The sequence below is a fragment of the Pundamilia nyererei genome, unplaced genomic scaffold (genome assembly GCF_000239375.1).
Source record: "Pundamilia nyererei isolate P.nyererei 1_Seehausen unplaced genomic scaffold, PunNye1.0 scaffold00030, whole genome shotgun sequence".
NCBI lineage: Eukaryota > Metazoa > Chordata > Actinopteri > Cichliformes > Cichlidae > Pundamilia > Pundamilia nyererei.
The window spans coordinates 4,050,674-4,065,882 of record NW_005187431.1 but is presented as its reverse complement, the minus strand read 5'-3'; the positions used below and the strand labels follow the sequence as shown (position 1 = coordinate 4,065,882).

General features: G+C 44.0%; 1 protein-coding gene across 6 annotated transcripts in view; it reads left to right on the top strand.

Moving 5' to 3' along the window:
* Nucleotides 1-15,209, top strand: part of fhod3a (formin homology 2 domain containing 3a) — a 66,724-nt gene that overhangs the window by 46,251 nt on the left and 5,264 nt on the right. For 2 of the 6 annotated variants that reach the window (XM_005728879.2, XM_005728877.2), the window contains exons 10-22: nucleotides 176-411; nucleotides 574-600; nucleotides 1,752-1,868; nucleotides 2,056-2,487; nucleotides 3,379-3,438; nucleotides 3,849-3,983; nucleotides 4,321-4,371; nucleotides 7,880-8,103; nucleotides 9,868-10,185; nucleotides 10,353-11,047; nucleotides 12,202-12,336; nucleotides 13,977-14,135; nucleotides 14,240-14,422. In XM_005728879.2, coding sequence (XP_005728936.1) covers nucleotides 176-411; nucleotides 574-600; nucleotides 1,752-1,868; nucleotides 2,056-2,487; nucleotides 3,379-3,438; nucleotides 3,849-3,983; nucleotides 4,321-4,371; nucleotides 7,880-8,103; nucleotides 9,868-10,185; nucleotides 10,353-11,047; nucleotides 12,202-12,336; nucleotides 13,977-14,135; nucleotides 14,240-14,422 — 2,772 coding nt within the window. The remainder of the gene's footprint in view (nucleotides 1-175; nucleotides 412-573; nucleotides 601-1,751; nucleotides 1,869-2,055; nucleotides 2,488-3,378; nucleotides 3,439-3,848; nucleotides 3,984-4,320; nucleotides 4,372-7,879; nucleotides 8,104-9,867; nucleotides 10,186-10,352; nucleotides 11,048-12,201; nucleotides 12,337-13,976; nucleotides 14,136-14,239; nucleotides 14,423-15,209) is intronic. The other 4 variants (XM_005728878.2, XM_005728880.2, XM_005728881.2 and 1 more) reach the window with 4 other exon arrangements.

The following is a 15,209-nucleotide window of genomic DNA, read 5'->3' as shown; positions in this document are numbered from 1 at the left end:
AAATGTGTGTTGATAACAAGTTCCACTCATTAGACCAAAGGATCCAGCATTTTTCATTTACCAAAAAATCTACAAATTTTTGATTTAGATTTTGGTCAGACCACTTTGCTTCATTTAAACCCTAACATTTTTTTTAAGTACCACTCACTTTACAACCTGTCATGCCTTTCCCCAGACGACCCTACGGCATGAAGATGGTGATGATGACAGCCAGCCTCCACCAATGGTACGCCGGGACCGCAGGCGAGCCAGTGTTGGGGGCGGGGACAAAAGACATGGCCTGGAGAGGAGGCGGAGCCGCAGGGCTTCTCTTGGACGATCCGGTTACGCCTCGCCCTGCAGCCCCGCGTCCCCACAGAGAGCCGGCTTCCAACCTTTCAATGGAATCAGATCTGAGGACGTGAGCGAGAGGTGAGGGTGGTGGAAAATAAAACAGTTACGTATCACTTATTAAAATCTAGGTGCAGGGTTACTCAAAAGGTGTGGTGACAAAGCAAACAAAAAAGCGATAGTTCTTTAATATGTTCTCATTCTTCAGAGAAGTTCTGACTGTTTTACTGCTTTCTGCTCCAGAGCACTGTCAGGTTACCTTCAGTCCATGTAAGTCCAAACGTCACTGAGCCTCTGCTCCTCACAGACCCGCTGTAACAGCTACCCATGTGTCCTCCCTACTCACAGTGTGGGTTTTCCTGCTGCACCTAAACCCCACTGCAGACTTCTGCTGCACTGGAATAAAAATAATTGTTTTCAGCAGCTGCGCACGCCTTCGGGGTTTGCTTGCAATTCTAATAGAGGCGAACACGATATTAAACCAGCACAGGCTTTTCTCAACGCTGTGTGTAAGAGCACAACAAAATGGGATCAGGATGGGACTTTAACTGTTTACTAAAGGCAAATCTTTCATCTATTGGTCCTCTTCTCCTCTTTAGATTTGAATATAATAATAGATGAAGGATTAAATGTAATCTGCTTTTGTCACATTAGTAGACAAACAATGGGGTTTAAGAGCTAAATCGTGCACACCTGAGCATACCTGTGAATCCTGAAAAACGGGTTCAAACGCGGTCAGCTGTACTGTAAAAGATACATTTTTATATCGTGATTTATTTTTGAATGAATCTAATCAGTGGGTGAAAGCTGTTTACGTCCGGGACCGCATCCTGCTTCGTATTATGCACGCACACAAGAAAAACAAACCCAAGTTTTATTGACCATCCCATTCGTCACACACACATGGCTGTGGTCTTGTGGAACAACACCTGGCAGCGCGGATGGACTTGACTGCAACAGGGCTCATCTGGTTTCACTATAAAACAGCGCAGCAGTTTGGTGACAGCGATCCCCCAGCCGGTTTCTCCTCTCAGCATTCCTTTCCCTCTTTCCTTGTTATCATGTTCTGTGTTCATGCGCATGTAAAACCACCTAACTGGAGGCATGAAGTGTATAATCAGAAACATTCATCTGCCATCTCTCCCCTTTTCATTTCTTGTGTGTTTTCTCTTGTCTTGCCTTGTCTTTGTTTGTTTTCCTTGAGTGTCTTAACTGTGACTTTTTAGTGTAGCCTTAAACATCTTCTCCACACATGACCCCTCAGCCATTCCATCCCTTTGCTCCAACACTCTTTTTTCTGTGGAGATTTCTATTTGCATGCTTTTCTTATGTATCACTTCATCTCTCCCCTATCCTTACCTCAAATCGTCCACCTGTCTGTGTATTCATTCGTCCACCCCCCCACCCATCCACCTCGATAGAGTGGAGGAATGTGAGGAGGATAGCATTGAGGAGGAGAAGGAGGAAGAGGAAGAGGAGACTCCTGTGACTGAGTCTGATTCGGATGAGCAGGAGGGGGCTAATGAGACCACCTCCAGGTATTTTAGGACGTAGTGGTAACATAGCAATAAAATAATGCTTTCATAAAGGTCTTGAATGTCTCTTTAGTCCCTGCCTGTCCAGCTGGTCTGCTCTGGTGGCCCATGTTGTTGTAGATTTGCCTGCCGGTCTGCTCAGTTCTGCTTTTACCCATTTATTCCTCTCGATCCATTCCTCTGTTCCTAGCCCCGCTAGACATCTTCCATCCACTGTTCAAAGAACAACCCTTCAGTCCATCACCATCACGTCCAGAAAGGAGTCTGTAAAGGAGACAGAGCAGAGGAATTGGAGTGAAGCGACCTCAGCAACAACTACCACCAGCAGCATTTCCTCCCCCTCTACCCCAACCCTTTCTCCCACTGTGTCCTGCGCTCACAGTCCTCCAGGACAGCCCTCGCTCCTGGCCACACTGCTGGCCAGAAAAAAGTCTATCGTCACTGTGCCAGCTACCAAGGAGGTGAGCCCGCCGTTGCGTGGCAGCTCGCGCCCCTCCCCCGACCGCCTGCCCTACCTGCCCCACTCGCCCTTCCACCTCTTCTCGTACGATCTCGACGAGGAGCCGTCGCCCCCGGCTCTGGGAAAGCCAAGCGAGGAGTCACCCAAACCAACGACTCCCAGGTCAGATGGGCAGCAAAGCTCACCAATGAATTCAAGAAGCTTTCCTTCTCTTCAGATGTCCTGCTTTTTACTTTGCCAGTTTCCACTTCTGCTTCTGGCTTTTTTTGTGTGTGTGTGTAGGCACCAGTTTGGAGCCACTTTGCATCTCTTTTGTTATTCATCACTTCCCTTCTTTTCAGTTCTTTCACCTCACAGCATCTCACCTTGAGTTTCTCGACTCTTATTGTCACTTTTCGTTCCTTCACGTCTTTTCTTAGTTCCTCCACGACCTCGATGCACTGCAATTTTTTTTTAATGTGCAATCCCCACTTGGCCTCCCAGTAGCATTTCCTTTCCCCTCTTTTCTAAAACAGCACAACCACTGTTTTCTTTTCTTTAACCCTTTCTCACTAGTCTCTCTTTGCTTTTTGCTGAAACTTTGCATTTCCTTACCTTTACCGTCAGGCAAAGATTAGCTGTTAGATTTCTCTCTTTGTGGTTAAAACTAGATTTCCAAAAGATTCACACTTAATCTGTACCAAATTTGTCATGAGAACGCTGCATGAGTAATCAAGTGTTCCCAATCAGAAGTTGAATTACATGCATCAAGTTATAGATAACAAGAATCAGATGTTTTTTTTCTTTGTATTGCACACGCAGCAACAGAACCTTAAATAATATAACGTAAGCTTAAAAAAGAAAGCTCTTGTCTGCTCCAAAGGTCTTTTTAGCGGACTCTTAGTGAGGACAGACACCTTGCCTGAAAATTTCCAGGGGCATAATAGAATAAACACGACAGCAGTTAGCAATTAGGGTCACATTCATTTCTGGGTACGAGTTTTGCACTCGCCAGTTAGTCCATGCCGTGTTGTGCAACCCTGAGAGGTCACTCTCCCTGTTTTTCTCCCTCAGGAACGGAGCCCTGACGTCCTACTCCTCTCTCAGTACCCCGAGTACACCTACCAGCTCAAGGTGAGAAGCCACAGCAAGAACATGAGGTGTGGAAACATCCTTAAACTACGCACCGCCAGACTGTAAACAGGTTCACACACAGGAACAGAGTCATGTGTGTTTTCACGGACAGACTCACATGTGTAAAAAATACGGAGCATGTGCGGCCCCACCGTGTTTTCGTGCCGATGACATACTAAAGTGAATGTGATCTAAGCTAGTTGGTTCCAGATTTACTAAACTCTCTGGTAAACCTAAACACATAGAGGCTGGTCTTATGTAAGGGGCGTATGTTGTGTTATGGCTGCTTTATCAGAAGAGAGCAGCAGATTAAAACTCTGCTGCAGAAATCAGGATGACAGGGAATAGAGAAATAAAAATCAATAAATGAAGGAAACCTCCTTTTCCTCACTCTGTCTCTGCTCCTTCAGACCTGCTCTGGGAGGCCTTCTGTCCTCGTCCTACCGCCAGCACCAAGAATCTTTGGCAGCTGAGCGAGAGCGCCGCCGTGTGGAGAGAGAAGAGAGGCTACAGAAAATAGAAAGAGAGGAGAGGAACAAGCACAGGTGAGGCATCCTTGGTCATAAAATGCTTTATGCGAGAACAATAAATGAATAAAAGCTGTTTTAGTTTGTAGAATGAGTAATTATGTTTCCAAACACCGAAAACATGTGTGTGTGTGTGTGTGTGTGTGTGTGTGTGTGTGTGTGTGTGTGTGTGTGTGTGTGTGTGTCTGTGTTGACCTAATTTCCTAAATTACTCAACAGTCTGACAAGAATAGATCATATCATACATAAGACAAAGGTGTGGGACTGTGGGTTAAACTTGTTAGACAGATCTGCAGAGCACAGTGTGCGTGATATGATTGCTACCTTTTGAAACAGTTTGTTGTTCCTCTCACAGCCGCGGCTATGTGGATAAAATGGAAGAGGCCCGGCTTGCGCGGGAGGAGAGGTGAGTGTGTGTGTACACTAAATCAAAACAGCACAGAGCCGCTGAATCAGTTGGGATTATGTTTGAGCCGCTGGTTTGGGAAGCTTGGTAATAGCGTAATTGTTCGCAGGTTAAAAGGTGACCATTGCCTGCCAGAGGCTGGACGGGTGGGGGGAGTACTGAGCTGATTTTCTTTGCTCCGTCCGCCTTTCGTTTCTTTAAGAAGCTGTATTTTAACTGCGGCTCTCTGCCAAGGGCCTGATTGTTTTGGCTGTGTGCTGTGAGAAAATCAGGTTCCTGGATTTGTCAAGCCTCTCACAATGAATGGACGTGCACGGCCACAAACACACACACACACCAGAAGAATTTTCATGAGGCTAATAAATCTGTGTTTGTGTGCAGATGGGAATCACAGGAAGAAAGAGATTTACTCAGAAGGGTTAAGGAGGTCACGATCATATATATCAATAAGGGCTGATGACAGCTGGGTAAATGCCATATCCTCTACGCTGGTCATCATTGAAATTTGCGCCTTCTTATTGTTCTTCTTCATCTTCTCCACTCTCTGAGAGTGTGTGCCGAGCACTATTGCTTTTCTTTTTACCCCAGGCTTGTTTCACCCTCCATTTAAAGCTCAGTTAATGCAATAGCACACAGAGTCAATAAGACAGAGCGAAAAAAAAAAGGTAAAGGTTGGATTCAACTATGAACAGAAGAAATAAGGCAGAGACAGACAGAAGCCAGAGCTGCAGATGAGCTGCTGAGTGAACATGTGGGAGATTTATCCACGACTTCACTCTGATTTATTTACGGTGTCATGGTTATCAGAAAAAACATGACCTTTTTTTTTAAATTCCCCAGCTTAGCGTTTAGCTGGCAAACAGCACTGGAACACCTGGTCACGAAGGACGTGCATAAAATCCAATGGCTTTAATAACAGACAACAAACAGAGCAACAACAACATACCTCAGCTCATCTAAAAGAGTCAGTTTACATCAAATTGATGCAATTAAAATGAGCGAATAGAGCGATATGGTTAAAATAATTATACTATTACACCTGCTTCTGGACAAACAAATAAGCCTGTATTTAACTACGTTTATTTCATAAAAACACCATAAAAATAAAAACATCCTTTTGAATCTTTTCTTTTTTTCATTCTTTTTTCTTTTGCTAGCATTTCCTTAATGTACAGGGTGGGCCATTTATATGGATACACCGTAATAAGATGGGAATGGTTGGTGATATTAAAGTCCTGTTTGGGGCACATTAGTATATGTGAGGGGGCAAACTCCTCAAGATGGGTGGTGACCATGGTGGCCATTTAGAAGTCGGCCATCTTGGATACAACTTTTGTTTTTTCAATATGAAGAGGGCCATGTGACACATCAAACTCATTGGTAATGTCACAAGAAAAACAATGGTGTGCTTGGTTTCAACGTAACTTGAATGGTATCACCAACCATTCCCATGTTATTACGGTGTATCCATATAAATGGCCCACCCTGTATACTGATTAGAGGGTTTAAGGATGGGTGGGTGTGTGAGTTGCTCGAGGGAGACCACCCAGTGACTGAGGCCTGGTGCAGCCTGAAAGACCAACATGGGCCCACCTTCCTGTGGGCACAACCACATGCAGGAAGGGCTGCAGGGGTCCGGTGCATAGTGGATTGTGTGGAGGTCAGAAGTGGAGGCTCTGGTGGTCCGATTCCCTGTTGCCAAAACTGGCTGTAGAAACATTATGTCTTTATTTTTCTAAAACATGATGAAAACTGGCAGAATAAAAAAAAAATGCAACATAAACATACACCTGAAAAGCACAACTTAGTCGAGTAGACCATCTTTAAATAAATTTCTTGCACATATTATGTTTGGACTGTTTTTAGTTTTTTGTTTTAATTGAAATTAAAACATCGGCAACATTTTAACATCAAAACAAAGAAAAAATTAGTTTGGTAGCTAAAATACAAAAGTTAAACATGATCGCATTATGATTAGCTATAGCACTGATAACAAAAAACTTTGTTAAAGAGCACTTTAAGCTCTTGTGCGTACGTTTTTTAGAGAATATCTTTTTTAACAGAAACACAGTTTAAATAATACAGGTGATAGTCATAGATGACTGCAGATAAGTCAGATAACATAGGGAACAAGAACAATGCGTGTGTGATTTATTATAGAGTTAGGCTAAGTGCTTTTCTGAACAAGCTCAGGCTTCAAGGGCGTGCTAAATGCTCACATTCTGTTTTTGTTTTCTATGTCTTTATATTGGGGAGCACAGATATCCCTAATATGGTCATGTCAGGTGCACAGCTCTGGGTGTAAGTAAAAGCCCCACCCACCTGCTGTTAAGTCTTTGAGCTGTGAGGGGCAGCCAATCAGTAGAAAAGAATGGTTTAAAAAAAGCTACAACAGCTTTTTCCAGACAGACGATGTACTGTGGGGCTTCAACGTGGCCCAGCATAACATAAGGATTATTTTAAACTAATTGTCGTGTAAATCTGCTCCAGTAAAGGCCCAGAGTTGGAAATGAGCAGGTCCCCCTTTAAAGATGGATACAGTTTATTTAAAAGTGATTTGTTGGCATGAACAGCTGGAGCTTTTATGAGTTTGCCTGTTGGTTCGGGCACCTCGTGTACATTCAGCTCACTCACTCCAGCGTGCAAATGCAAACCAACACATGCTAGTATCTTCTTTCTTCAGACCTCTGAAGTGGACTGATGCTAATGAACCCTGAACAGAAGCTCCACACATTCGTGATTCGGTGGGAAAGAGGAGGAGTTATAAAGAGAGAGAGAGAGAGAGAAGGTTGAATCAATGCCCATAAATCTCCATTCTGGCTCGCTGGTTGAATGGCAACATTTGGTAGGAGGAGAAAGGGAGGAAGAGGAGAAGAGGAGAGAGAGAGGGAGGGGAAATGGACCTGAGAGCAGAGCTGATGGAGGCACATGTTGAACAGGTTTACTCTGATTCACTTCTGATGTTTAGCCTTTAGAGCAGCCAAACTAACATTAACTTCTCCGCATCTCTCTCATTCTTCTCTCCTGTCCTTCTCCTTGCACTCCCCCCTCCTCCTCCTCCTCCTCTTCTTTAACCTCCCTGTCGCTGCATGTTTCAACTGCTGCTGAAAGCTGAGCATTTGGATAGAGAGGACAAGAGGCTAGTGGGGAGCAAGACAGTGAACCCTTGTGCTGCAGGAAATGAGTGATGAACGCACCGAACGCTTTGTGAACGATTAATGGGGCGAGGTAGAGGAGAGAGGTGGGATTAAATTCTGAAGAGGTAAAGTGGCATGGCAGCTGCAGAGGGGAAAAAAGGCCGGGTGGGAGTTTGGTTTTTTTTGTATTTTTTTAATGAACTCAGGTACTTTGGCAGAAAGCAGTGACAAGTGGTTTAGTTTGGGGTGATTTGGCAAAGACTAACACTGAGAATGGCGCTGCTGTGAGAGCCGAGACAGACATTGTCTAAAGCTCTCTCTGTTTTTTTCTTGTTTTTTACATCCATCCTTTTCCTCTCTTCCTCTTTCAGGTATAAGAACGTGGAACGTCTGGCGGCGGAAGAGTACGAGAGGGAGCGCGTCAGGGTGTCGAGGAATCAACCTGCCGTCGACCTGAACTTTGAACCCTCGGAAGCCTGGCCTCCGTCATCATCACGCAGCAGCACGCCGTCTTCCTTCGCCTCCCAGGAGGACGCAGAGGCTGAGCTTGAAGCAGAGACCCCAACTGCCGTTCCCTGCACTCCACCTGAGACTGGTAGGATTGCTGAGAATCATGTTCGATGCATCGATCTGTCAATGAGGACGTGGATGATCGATTATTAGGAGATATAATCGTCTCTTGTTACAAAACTGTAGCCAGTTGGCACCGATATGTATTCTAAAATATTACTGCTACCGCAGACTGGTATGGATCCTGCACACAACAATATCAGAGCAATGTTTAGGTTCATACCTACCTACTATTTTACAGTCTTTACCTTACTATATAATGCACCTTGGGGCAACTGTTGTTGTGATTTTGCGCTATATCAATAAAACTGAATTGAAAATGCCATTGCTTTCTGCAAGATTTCAAACATAAATTGAGTTACAGCTCCTTAGTGCATGCAAAGGCAACATGGATCTACTATGATACATGTAAAGTTTTAGGCGTTAACGGGATCAAGGTTGGGAGCATCCGCTTCTCAGTACCGAGTGCAACGTACCAAAAGAGAAAAAAAAACAGCCTTCAATTCAGTTCATTTTATTGCCTAGAGCTGCTTTATATTGTAAAGGAAAGACCTTAAAACGATACAGAAAAAAAAACGAACAATGAGACAACCCCCTGTGAACAAGCACTTTGGCGACAGTGGGAGGGAAAAACTACTTTTTAGCAGGAAGCCATCTGTCATGACTAGCTGTTCCCGAGGGGAGGGTCCACTTCCACAGAAATCACACTGTGGAAGAGAGGCAAATATTAATAATAACTAATGATTAAATGCATAATGGTGTATAAACACAGAGGGAAAAATGAGTGAAGTAGAAACACCCAGTGCATCATGGGAAGTCCAACGCAGCCTAGGCCCATTGCAGTGTAACTAAAGAAGGTTTTGTGGTCACCTGATTCAGTTCTAACTAAAAAGCTAGTTTCTTGTGTCTGCGTGGTGCTTATCAGACAGTTGCCAAGATTAATATGGATCTATTTTAATGTTAGTAACAGTTTTAATGTTACCTGTAACCATAGACTGTGTGTACAGACGGTTGCAATGATGTGTGAAAGGTGTCCAGTGCTGCTGGCAAATACTTTGAAAACTAATAGTTAAAAACACAGGATGTCCTGTTCAGTTCCTATCTGAGGGGCCTACGGCACTTATTCTCAACCTTGCATGGTTTTTACTTTGCAGCTCACCATTTAAATTAACATACAGACGCGAGGGAAAAGAAGCAGCAAGAGGGAGACAGATTGTGGAAAGTAGTAAGAGGAGAGGATACTTTTGGAAAAGACTGAGGGGATATAGGTGAAGGGGTGACATGAACTTTTGAAAGACGTTTTTGAATGTGCCGTGCCAAAACATCCATGCAAGAAAACAGCCTCGATTTGGGAGTGCACGCAAAGCCACAAACTGAAGTTGTGTCGCTCACACAGGCTGGTGTTTGAGGCCTCGCGCTGCCGTGTTATTCTAACCCTGCCGGTCTCAGTGCGTGGACTGTGCTGTTGAGTTATGGGTGTCTACCGTGTACACGTGTGTGTTTCGGTGTAAACAGGAACTTAATTCTTCATTTCCTGCTCATATCCTGGTCCTGCCACAGCCTGGCTTTGTGTATGTGCTGTATTATTTACATTCTGTGTTTTTGCTTTTCTTGTCACGAGCAACAGAGGTGCCTTTAAAATACATCTTTCAAACAGTATTTTGTCATAGATATGTCACATGTAGTGCCATACAGTATGTTTCTGTGTGACTGAACTTCAATGGAAGTTGTAAAAAAACATGAGAGGAGGTAAATAACTCTGTAAATAACTCTGATGTTTTTGTGACAGAAGAAGCCAACAACTTTAGTGCCAGCGTAGACGCAGAGGAGAAAGAGGCAGAAGCCACTGGTGAGGAGGAGGAAGAGGAAGGACGGAAAGATGTGGAAATAGAGGAGGAAGTGACAGCAGAAAGGGAAGAGGAAGAAGTTGAGGAACAGGCAGAGGAACCAGAGAAGGAGAGAGAGGAGGCAGAGGAGGACAGTGGCATCCTGAGCGACAAGGAACGGCAGAATGAGGAAGTAAATGAAAAGGACAACTGCTCAGCCTCCAGCATCTCCTCCGCCAGCAGCACTCTGGAAAGAGAGGAGAGGGGCAGCAATGAGAGCGGTGGGTTTTAAAAGGAAAAAGTGGAAATTAATACATTTTTATGATTTAGATTTGGTTTCAAGAACCTGCATTTATGATTCATTTCACTCTAATGAAACTAGAAAGTCACTGAGCTGCAGTGTGCGTTTTGTTCCTTTCCATCTTTAACCACATCGCCCTCTTTCCAGGCTTTAAGGAGGCAGAGGTGAATGAGAACTGCAACAAACTCCTCAACAGCAAACTCTTTATGCTCGACATGCTGTACTCCCAGAACAAGAAGCCCAGCGATGAGGAGGAAGAGGAAGATGTGGACAAGGAGAAGGAGGAAGGGGAAGGGGAGGACAAAGAGGCTCAGCAGGATGCAAACAGGCAACCTGGGGAAGACCAAGAGAAGAACAGCAGGGACGAGAAGTCGGACCATCGCGGCAGCATCCGACCGATCGCCGAGCGGTTCGGAGACTTGATCAAGGACATCAGCATGACTCACGCTCATTCGGACAGCCCAGCCAACGAGCCCCCTCCTCCCCCGCCCAAAAAGGAATCGGACACGATCTGGGACCAGCTGTTGGCCAGCCCTCGAGAGCTGCGCATCGGGGACATCAACTTCACCGACCTGACAGAGGAAGACGACAAGGACATCCTCGATGCCGTTTTGATGGGGGGCTGCGGCGAGCTCCCGCCCCTGCCTCCGCCTCCGCCCTGCATCCCCCGCTTCCCTCCACCCCCACCCATGTTGGGCAGTTGCCCTCCGCCACCACCCTTGTTTGGCAGCATGAGGCCTCCACCTCCTCCTTCATTTAACGCCCTAATTCCAGTGCCTCCTCCCCCAGAGCCGCCTCTCTTTAACAAAAAGAAGAAGACAATCAGACTCTTCTGGAGTGAGGTGAGAAAAAAAACACTCACGTTATAATTTTAATTATGAATGCAGAAAAGTACCAACAGATACAGTGTAATAAAATACCACCTGGAAAGCATCTGATTGGCTTCATTTTACAGCGTGTCTAAAACACACTGTCAGTGCAGCAAAAGCATAGGATAGGAAAACACACAATGGAACAATCAGTCATGGATTGGACTCCCCAGAGCTCAGACCTCAACATTATCGAGGCAGCGTGGAATCATCCTGACAGAGAACAGGATAAAAGACAGTCAATATCCAAAGAAGAGCTTTGAAAGTCCTTTAAGAAGCCCGGAGAACTATTCCTGAAGCCTGAAAGGAAAATACAGGAAAGTTTACCTAAAAGTGTTCAGGCAGAATAAAGGTGGTCGTACTGAATATGGACTTTGAAGCTTGTTATAATTGTACTTACTCTTGTTTTTACCTTTTTATACTATATTTCCAAGTGTGTTTGCTGACGTTGAAACAAATTGCTGTGCATGTTTCCCTATTTCTATATATTTGCTAGCAAAATATATAGAAATTAGGGGCGGGTGAAGACTTTTGCACGGCATTATAGTATGCTATAATTCGCACATCATTTAAATCCCTTATTCAACCGACAATAACACATCAAATACAGGCAACAGGACGTTGTTATTACATTTTGAAAAATCTATTCCTACTGTGTTACACATTGTGAGCATTCAGGACCTGAGGTGTCCAGTCCTAGAGTATGTGTTAGTTTGTCTGGAAGTCTTTCGAGTGTTTTCTATTTCTTGCACGGTACATTTATAACTTGGATCCGTCTGTGCAACAGTGAAGTATAATCACTTTCAGTGGTGATTTTTAATACTGCTCGAGGGCCTAAACAATATAAGCATTTAAGATTTATTCGACTATGTCCGTATTCTCTATTGCCGAAGATGCTATGGGCCAAAATACCAAGTTGATTTTTTTTTTTAAACTGCATGTTTCCATTAGCCAGTTAAGATGAAACAGTCACCAGAAACAATGACTCACTCAACATGTTCCTTTGGCCGCTGGTATTTGTGGTTCGTTGAGTTCAGAGTCTCTCATTTACCTCTTTTATTGTAGGAAGTGGGAGTCTGACACATGTCTCCATCTGATGCACTCATGCTTGTTTTGTTTGTGATCAGGTGCGTCCGACAGACTACAGGGACTACAAGAGGAGTGGAGAGTCATTCTGGTCCAAACTGGAACCGGTGAAGTTGGACACAGCCAAACTGGAACACCTGTTTGAGACAAAGTCAAAGGAAATACCAGTTACAAAGGTATGTAACTGTACGATACTGACTCCAAAAACTAGTTCTAGCAGCATCTAAGAGAAGTGCTGCGAGATTATCCATTTAATAACAATAATTAGAACTAGTTCAAAATTTGCTTTTTATATAAATTATCAAATCTTTGTCAAGCAGTTAAAAGTTTTTGTCCATTATTTTTTTACTTTGAAGGCAGATTTTTCACAGGTTAAACAAGGTCATGTGTGTCTTGATCCTGATCAAACGGTGCAGTCGGTTGTAATTCTCACAAAGCCTCAAAATAAGAAAAATATGATCTGCAAAGAAGGGAAGAAAAAGCCAGGCCTCTCGCACTTTGACCTCCTGATCCACTGCTATCCCCCCCACCCCCACCCCCCCCAATATATTTTTGAGCTGAATGAGTTAGTAGTTCAGCTACTGGACTACAAATAATGTGACGGCATGATGGTGGTCTGTAGCTATCAAAGCAGCAGTGGACCACCGGTGCACTGAAGCCATCTGAGGTCAGAAGAAGCTTCATTCATGTTGCTCTCATAATGTGCATTCTTAACCTTCCTATTAAAATAACATGGTTAGAATATTTAAAATCAAATAAAGTTTCCCTTCTACAGCCGGTGTACTTTTGTGACACGTATTTCTTTTGTCTCCAAGCTTAAAGGTACAGTCAGTCGTTTGTTTTTTATTTATTTAATAGAAAAACAAGAATGTTGTACACATAAATTTACATTGAGTAGCGTGTAATTACGTCTTCCAACAAACTGATGCATTCTCATGAGCTTAATCAATACATGAAAAATACATAGGACTAGACACTGGTTTGTGAAGTCCCACCATCATGTATGTGGCTATACAGCAGACACATATGTAGTACAACAAAGTTAGAGTAAAAAGGGAACTCAGGCATTTGCGTCCTGTGGAGGCAAATTTTAATTCATGTCTGCACGTTCCGACTCTGAATATGAAGGATCATACCTTTTTTTTTTTTATCATCTGAGAGGGGTCCCGTTCACTCGGGTTTCCTTGGTCTTTTCACGTGTGTTATGAATACATCTTCTTTTTTTCGGTACCGGTATTAGTTTTATTTTGTTGTATTTATCCGCAACACCTTAAAGGCCGGTCCGTGAAAATATTGTCGGGCATAAACGGGTCCGTGGCGCAAAAAAGGTTGGAGACCGCTGCTCTAACACACAAAAACATGCTATGAACATGCTTATTTATTCCCAATATTGTTGCAATTGCATACCGCCAGCAGAGTAGACATGCAACCCCTCTGTCTCCAGGTAGCTTAAAACTATTGGAAGGAAACATCAAACATATAAACTGTATTTACACATTGCATAGTTACAACAAGACACATGTTAATCCTCGTCTTGTTCTAATAAAAAAAACAGTCACAAGTTTCTGTTTGGATGGCAAAAAGGTCTTGTGGTCTTTGTACAAACTCACATTGTGTTGTACTTAAATTCCTACACAGTATATTAACTTTTCCTTCATTCTGGGAGTGCAGCTCCACGTTGTTGAAATTTCTAATCCTTACAAGCCCATAAACCAGACCACACTGAGAAACGAGACGCAGAAAATACAGGAGGGAGCAAAACAGAGATCCAGCAGTGACCCCCCCCCCTCCCCCCGTCTGTATTTTTATGCTCCAGAAAACAGCGGCCGATGGCAAACGCCAAGAGATCATCGTTTTGGATTCCAAAAGGAGCAACGCCATCAATATTGGTCTGACAGTCCTGCCTCCACCTCGCACCATCAAGACAGCCATCCTCAACTTTGACGAGTATGCTCTCAACAAGGAGGGCATAGAGGTGAGAGATTCAAACAATGGTAAAAAAGAAAGGGAGTGATAAACAGATCACATCTGCACTTTGCTGTCCTCTCTAATCCCACAATTTCATTTTTCCCCTCACAGAAAATCCTGACGATGATCCCCACAGAGGAGGAGAAGCAGAAGATTCAGGAGGCTCAGCTGGCCAACCCTGATGTCCCGCTGGGCTCTGCAGAGCAGTTTCTCCTCACCCTGTCCTCCATCAGTGAGCTCTCTGCCAGACTCCAGCTCTGGGCCTTTAAAATGGACTACGAGGCAACGGAGAAGGTGAAACAACAAAAACCTTAAGAGTGTTAAGAAAAATGAACTTTCCATAAGGGGAGGGAACCAACACCATCACTACATCCACATTTGAAATGATACTTAGCAAGTAAAAGTGGTTTCCTTAAAGCAGAAACAGACCACAGAGGTTTGAGCAAATGTGCTCAGCATGTGTGCTTATTGTGTGTACTCTTTAAACCCGTATCGCTAAGTATCAACATCCTTTTAGTACAAAGAACATCCGCAAAGCATCAACATAGTTACATCATGACAAAATATGCACGCTTATTAGCGGCACCTCGTCTTCTTCTGGCACGGCGTCGTGTTTTATTCGAGCGAAGAATGCATCCAGGAGGAGAAGTTCAAAGCCAAAGCCTGGAGTATGAGAAACATGCTGCCCCTCTGTTACCGCCCTGTAAATTTTACAGCATCCAGCGGGATGTTGTTGTCTTTAATCTCCATGTAAGGCACGATTCCCCCCACCGCATATTCGGCAGAGCCGTGCTCCCGGCTCCGCTTTGGAAGTGGAAGCTTTAATGGAGGGAAGCATAGCATCCAGGCACACAAACACATGCACTCAAGAGAACCGGCTGCACAGAAACAAGAGGTCGACTTAATCAGAAACATGTTTCGTGCTGAAGTTTGACTGAAGCAGCAACCTCTGTGGCAACCTCTCGCGACCTTAAACAAGAGCAGATGATTTTAGGTGGCAGACAACATGCACCTGTTCGCTGTTTATTTAATGGCAGACTAATGAAACACATGTCTTTGGGAGTCTTAATTAACTTGTATA